The 7,446-nt window shown below is 39.2% G+C and overlaps 2 protein-coding genes across 2 annotated transcripts in view; one reads left to right on the top strand and one right to left on the bottom strand.

The window, feature by feature from the left end:
* The first annotated feature begins 69 nt into the window (after positions 1 to 69).
* Positions 70 to 7,446, top strand: part of LOC104910992 (uncharacterized) — a 43,124-nt gene continuing 35,747 nt past the window's right edge. The window contains exon 1 of the mRNA XM_085224069.1: positions 70 to 133. The gene's annotated coding sequence lies outside the window, so the exon portion shown is untranslated. The remainder of the gene's footprint in view (positions 134 to 7,446) is intronic.
* Positions 4,776 to 6,464, bottom strand: PTH (parathyroid hormone). Its single transcript, XM_031553433.2, has 2 exons — positions 6,379 to 6,464; positions 4,776 to 5,615 (listed from the first exon to the last, which is right to left on the bottom strand). Exons 1-2 carry the CDS (start codon positions 6,462 to 6,464, stop codon positions 5,342 to 5,344), a joined length of 360 nt encoding a protein of 119 aa, XP_031409293.2. The 3' UTR covers positions 4,776 to 5,341.

Below are 7,446 nucleotides of genomic sequence, written 5' to 3'. Positions count from 1 at the left end.
TCCAGGTCCCGGCCGCGGAGGGTGTGCGGCGGAACAGGCGAAGCCTCCTCCCGGGCTGCCGACTGAGAGGCGGCACTGGAGAGCGAGCGCCGCCCGCCGGGGCTAAAGAGCCGCTCCCAACTCCCGGCTAAAGGTAACCGACAACGGCGCGGCGGTGCTGCGAGCGTTCCCGCGCAGAGCTCTGCTGAGGAACGCTGTTAAGGGTTGCGTTCCACAATTCCGCTGCAGAACTGCTGTGCCCCGCCTTACAGGCGTCTGCAGTGTGCTGAAGTGTCTCAGCTGTGGAGATGACAATGAACTCCGCGCAGGGAGAATCAGCTGATCCCGAACCCTAGCTGAATCTATGGCTATTAGTGATATTTGCCTATTTTCTAAGTTATTATCTATCAACATAATTAAATACAGGTAGAGATTGATTTTCATATCAGGTGCAGAACCCTACCTTTTGAACATCTGTCTGTTCCCTTTGTGCACTGTGGGAAGCCAGGTTAATTGCAAAATGGTTTCTCTTGGGCAACAGCCCCACTGTCAGAATCTGCCCCTGTGCATGGCAGTGGGCTAGAGTATCATGGAATGCCATTCTGAGCAAGTGCTACAGCAGACCTCTCAGGGAAATCATACAGCCGAGGGGAAACTTGTGTCCATGTCCTTCTGACAACTCTATTCACTCTGAGCAGGACCCTGCCTTAAAGCATCAATCAATGAACAGTAACATGATGGGTTATATTTCTGATTAAGTGCTTAAATTGCAGCGGTTGGCTGTATGGAAACTGTTGAGTCAGCCTGAACCACTGATTGAGCATCTGGGGAAAAGACCATCAGCTCTGGGAGCACAGGTGAAGGCAGTTCACCTGTGCTACTGGAAAGGGTGGAGCCTGGCTGCACCTCTCTTAGATCCCATTTAAGGGCTGACTGCCACTAGGGAAGGATATCTTTTTGGGAATTCTTTCTTGGCGAAGTTTTCCCCTGTAAATCTGCAATCTTCTGATGTAGGTAATCTTTTTCCTTTATAGCACTTTCCTTTTGTGCCAGTCCTTTCATCATTGCATCTCTGTTGTAACTCCTATCATGTTGAAAGGGAGGTTGTAGTGAGCTGGGGTTTGGCCTTTTCTCTCATGTAACTGGTGATAGAACTAGAGGGAATGGCTTCAAGCTGCGCCAGGGGAGATTTAGGCTGGATGTTAGGAAATACTACTTCCATGAAAGAGCGGTCAGCCACTGGGTGTAGAGGACGGTATCATATTCTAATTGATACATTGGCTTTTGGGTAGTGGAGTTAAAATCTAAAACCATTACTGTCTGATTGTTACTTATGGCAGTTGATAGGATAGAACTTCACAGACAAGAGGAAAAAAAAGATATCTGAATGCAACGAAACATAAGCAACAGAGACTTATCAACAGACATTTCACAGAATCACAGAAACACCAAGATTGGAAAAGACCCTCAAGATCACCCAGTCCAACCATCTACCTATCACCAATAGTACTCACTAAACAATGTCCCTCAACACAATATCTAAATGTTCCTTGAACATCGCCAGGGTCAGTGACTCCACCACCTCCCTGGGCACCCATTCCAGTGGCTGACCACTCTTTCATAGAAGTAGTATTTCCTAACATCCAGCCTAAATCTGCCCTGGCGCAGCTTGAAGCCATTCCCTCTAGTTCTGTCACCAGTTACATGAGAGAAGAGGCCGAACCCCAGTTCACTACAACCTCCCTTCAGGTAGTTACAGAGAGCAATATGGTCTCCCCTGAGCCTCCTCTTCTCTGGACTGAACAAACCTGGCTCCTTCAGCCGCTCCTCATAAGGCCTGTGCTCCAGACCTCTCACCAGCTTTCTTGCCCTTCTCTGAACCCACTCCAGAGCCTCAATGTCTTTCTTGCAGTGAGGGGCCCAAAACTGGACACAGTACTTGAGGTGTGCCCTTGTACATCTTAATGTACTAGTATATTTTAATCATTGTGTGGTGAGTAGAGTAATACTAACCAAGATAGTATTTATGAATCAGGTGGGAATGTTGCAGTAATGTGTATGACAGTCTGAGTTCAGGTGTTGTCAGGCTTAAAGATGTATTGCTGTCATTTATTTTTCAAATGATATTATTGAACAAGTGGAAGAAGCTGGCAGATTAGCTGTTGGATTCCAAAAACTAGATCTCAATAGCCAGTGCCCCTTGCCCAAGGGTTTTTGTGTCTTTATTATAGAAATATGCCCCATTGAAGCTTTGCTGCAATGCAAAATGTGCAAATTCTCTTTTCTTTACTTTGCAATTGCCACAGAGGTGAATCACGCAGTTCTAGAAATCCACAAGTAGAACAATGACAGACAGTGCAGGCTGCACAAAAACATTTGAATGTGTCAGCTAGGCGAGGAGTCAGATGGTGTATGCTATTTGACAGTAAGATAAGCAGTACAAAACAGCAGTTTTTACAGCAGCTAAGAAAACCAAACCAACTTCAGGGAGGGGAAGAGGCTGTCTAGAGTTAATTTACAGCTCCACCTTTGGAAGGCTGTTCCCGTGGATATGAATGGTTTTAGAACTTTTCTAACCTTTTCTCGCTGTAACAGGTGACGTAAGAAGTCTTCACTGGTGGTCACATGCACGTCTGATTCTGTTGTGGAATGTAGCTCACTTAGAATTTACATTGCTTGGATGCAAGTACGCACCCTGGTGGTGTAAATTTAAGACAGACAGAAGAGCTTGAAAGAGCAGTGTCTGTGGGAAAAGAGCTCAAATGCACTGAAGAGTCAAGACTGCCTCCTCCAGTGACACTGGGTGCAGGGGACAGTTTCCATTCTTGTAGAAAGATAGATAGTCAATACCATTTGTTTCCCTTTACTGCTTTTTCTTCCACAGGTCTTTATCATGTCTCTTTTATTTTCGTTCTGACTCCTCTTGTTATTGTTCATCATCTTATATAGATATTTCAGCAGCTCTTTTTTCTTCCTCTTAGTGCTGCAACACTTGATCAGAGATTTATGCTGAAAAGCTGTAACAAATCTGTTTTCTAAGCAATTCCTTTAAGTAGTAGTAATTTCATTCAAATTACATCTTTTTTTTTTTTTTTTTCTAATGGGAATTACATAGCATCAATTTTTCTGTCAGTGGCTGGCTTTAGTCCTTCCAAAGAATCATACTGTGGGGGCAAAGTGTGATTTTCAGCCAAAAATGAGACAGTGCTGGACATCGTTTATCTGTAGCCACGTTTCTAGCTAAATAACATTCAGTTGTGCTTCATTTGCCCCACTGAAGCCCTCTGTAAGCAGTAAGTATTTTTTTGAAGCCAAAAGTAAGTTTAAGTATTTGTGTAAGCATTTCCCATCTGTTGAACAGCTGAAGGCTAGAAAGAACAAATTGTATGGATAATAGAATTCTTTGCTTAGATCAAATGGAAAGAGTTTGTGAATTTGACACTGAAAGTTTGAATAGTTCCTCCATGTGTCGTTGTGAGAGATGTAGATGGATTTGTACCAGGTAAACACCTTTATTTTTAACCATTTGTATGACTTTGCATGCATGAGAGACAAAAGGAAAGATTAAAAGTGGTTTCATTGTTTTTGAATTTACATTGCTATGTTAAAAATAAAAGGCTGTAGTAATCTAGCTCCAAATGCTAAATTAGATGAGAATAGTGACAGATCACTCAGTTGTTATGCTTTAAACACTCAGTTGTTATGCTTTAAAATAATGTCCAAGAGCTTTTGGTCCATTTATTTTGTAATACATATGTGAGACATAGGTACAAAATACAATTTTATTTAAGTTGGCACAGATGTCTGATACAAGAATAAATAGAAAGTGCACCTTAAGGCTTTGATTCTACAAATAGGCAAGCAGCATGGAATCCTTGCCTGTGTGTGCAGTGCACTAATGTGCACTGGTATATCATCTGCTTGCAGCATCAGAGCCTTTACATTAGTAAAAGTATAGACTAGATTGTATACTACAGTTCACTAGTTACAAGTAACCTTTTTAGCCTCCAGCAGATTGCATGTATATTTGTAATTATATTTGAGTTTTTCATGATGTTCCCTGAGATGTGCTGGACATCAAACACCCAAAAGTGGTATGAGACCACACAGATGTGTTGACTTAGAACTGGAATTCTACTCAAGGTTTGAGTTCTCACAGTGGAATGTTTGGAGGAAACTGCTGTCACTTCTACAGAGAAAATATTCTTATTTTGCAGAAGTGGTTGAGGTCATAAGCACATTGTCTATACAATTCAAAATAATTTTATATTAGCTGCTTGCTTTTTATAATATCTTTGTTTTTTCCCATCCGTGTTCTTGTCAAATTCTGAGTCCTGCTTATATATTATCTGATAGTTCCTTTTCCAGGTATTGATTTCTGCATTTTAATGGTTGTCATTTGAGGGTTTTAACAAACTGAAATCCCAATTCTGTAAAAGTGCATATGTGAAGATGGATAATTTTATTTATGTGAGCCACTTACCTATGCAACCTAAGCACAATATACAGAAATTCATAGGTTATAGACTAAAGGAGAGATAAAAACAAGATATTTGTTTCAATTGTTATTATCTTGTGTAGAACCATTTCCCAGTTCTATAGTTAGGGCTATGCATACATACATGCAACAATCTCTGCTCTCACTATTTCTGCAGTTAATCATGAGTTGTCATCTTTTGGAAGAGGAGAAGTTAATGAACCTTCCCTTCATTTCAGTGTTTTATAAAATTTCATTCTTTCATGCACAATTTGTTTTAATTTTATTTCATTATGCTTTAATCTTAAGCTTTGGGTTCCTTCTATTTTTCATGTTTGCACTCTTTAATCCTAAATTATCATGCAGCTTTTGTTATGTTATTGACATTCATCTGGTTTATAAAATAAAAGTGGATTAAAGTTTGCGTTTTTTCATTAGGACAAACTTGAAGTTTAACCCTAGGTGTAATGCAGTTATATGTTGTTGGTTTACAGTACAAGTAGGCCCACAGATTACAGACAAATGCTCTCTGTACAGGAGTGGTAGAACTGGTCTTAAATGTTTTTCAACTTTCTTATTCTATTGTGGGTGGTCTTCGTTGTTCTTTTTTGTTTTGTCTTTTATTTTGTTTTTAATTCTCTTGGAAGTTAATGAGTTACATTAACTATTTAAAAGATACCCAGGAGTTAGCAGCAATGGCCATGAGTGACCTGTAAATACATTTTATTATTTAGTTGTGAAATACCCATCATCAATGGGGCTACAGTCTAGCATGGAGCCTTTAATCCTTATCATAGTTTGAATTAAAAAATAAAATGCCTTAATTGATCAGTGATCTACAGACACGTGCTTACTTGGGCAGATATAATGCTCTTGGTCTTTTCGTTATGGCTTAGTTTTAAAGAGTACATCCATGTAAGCTTTGTCCAGGTCGATGGATTTCTTCTGCAGTGCTGCCTGCAAATGCTCAGGGAGCAGCCTCCGGTTTCTTATCTCCCCCAGGCCAATATCCTCCTTGTTTCGAGGCCTCTGGGTCCTGGCATCCTCAAGGGCACTGTGCACATCCTTCAGTTTCATCTGAAGCCAATCCTGTCTCTCCACAGTGTGTCGATGCTCTCCAAGATTATGCATTAATTGCATCTCACTCACCGATCTCTTCCTGAATGAGAGGAAAGAACTCATAATGGCTCTCTCGAGTTCATCATCTTAAGTCAAAATCCAGATTTGGGATCTTTTGTAGGATATTGCAGTACAGAGCTGTACAACTTACCTTTCTCATTTGTAAGGAGTAGAATAACATCTGGAGTAGAGAGGGAGTGTGGGTGGTGATTTGCTAATTGTAACAGATATGAGTGAGAAGGCATCAAATATGGGAAGTAGTCCAGTTTTGTGATAATAGTGTTTGCTTATGTATTTATCATTTCTTTTACTTGTTGTAGTTGAGCTTAGGGCTGACGAGACAATAGTTAACTGGTTAAGACAACCAAGTACGGTATTTATTCAGAGACAGTTTTCTTTGAACACTAGAGTTAAGGAAGCATGATTTCCTATGGATTTTTGTCTCAGTGCTGATTGATATTGGTGTCTGAGGGTGAGTTCCAAGTAGGCTGTTGCAATAAAAAAGATGTTCACCCACTAGATCCCCCTCAAGCATCTGATAATAGATGTGGATTACCCAATGATCTTCCTAAGAAAACACATACATGATTTTTCTTCATCTACTATTTTCAAAAAGAGTTTAAAAATTCTGCATGTTTCTGAGATCTCTACTGCTCTACCCTGAAGTCAGAATTTGGCTGCTGGGCCAAGGGGTTCAAAAGTGAGGATGGAAAGATTAAGGTACTGGTACTCAAACAGTCTGCATTCTTGAGAATAGTTCACATAATTCCCCAAACTTTGGAAGTGTATAATAATGTACTTACATCATTGGTCTTCCATCAGAGTTTGTAAAAAAACATATGGCATATAAAATCATTACAGTCTTGGCCAGATTTTTTGTAGAACTCATTTTGTCTGTAGAAGAGAATAAATGTATAGATCAGTATTTCCAGTAGTTCTTTGGATTCCAAAGAAATTTAGATTAGGAAAAAAGTTAAAGAAAGGCATTAGATGTGGCTTTAAAAACATTCTTCTCATGAAATAGGTTGCAACAAGGAGTACAACAGGAAAAAACATGGTTCTAATGCTATTTCTTATGAGAAAATTTCTGTAACTTTGTAGGCAAGTCTGAAAGCTTCTGTCAGCTTTAACTGCTTTGCATTATCATCATCTATGTACTCACATTTTGGCTAACAGGGTGAAAAGAACCACATCCTTTCAGTAGTACTGTTATTTATCATTTGCATTTGATATGCTTTAAGTATGTTGAAATACTCATGTATTGATATGCAACTGAAAATTTGGATTCTTTTATGTATTTCTTTTGTAGAACTAAGTTGCATTTGCTTTAAAATGAGGAGGTTGACTCTCTTCTGGACAATTATGCACAGAGGCATAACTCCACTGAGTTATTTCATTCTCCATTTAATCACATAAAAGAAATCAGAACTGAGTCCCCTATATTTTCAGTGTTAATCCTGCATTACCAATATGAATTTCACTCTGCTTTGTACATCATCAGCAAAACTGCTGCTTAGAAAATTTATTACCAATGATGTTACAACTGACAGATAAAAGATGGTCAGAATTTCAGTTTCCAGTTTGGATTTTCAGTATTTACTGCTAGGAAATGCATCTTTTCTGCTACAACTGAAGAAATTTTATACAGAGTAAACAAAACATAAGGAAACATAAAACTCCAGAGTTCCTTTTTTGCAATATTTTCTGCAGTTTTACTTTAATGCAGGAAAGCATTTACTATATGTCATCTTACATGTTAATATGAATGGCCCTAGCAGTCCATCTAACTCAATATTACGTATTTAGGAATTGGATTCACTTCAAGATATTCTGACTCACTGTCTCAGATGTATTCATTTCAAACATCTGGT

Source organism: Meleagris gallopavo, chromosome 5 (genome assembly GCF_905368555.1).
Source record: "Meleagris gallopavo chromosome 5, MGAL_WU_HG_1.1, whole genome shotgun sequence".
Taxonomy (NCBI): domain Eukaryota; kingdom Metazoa; phylum Chordata; class Aves; order Galliformes; family Phasianidae; genus Meleagris; species Meleagris gallopavo.
The sequence above is the reverse complement of the archived record's forward strand: the minus strand, read 5'-3'. Positions and strand labels throughout refer to the sequence as shown.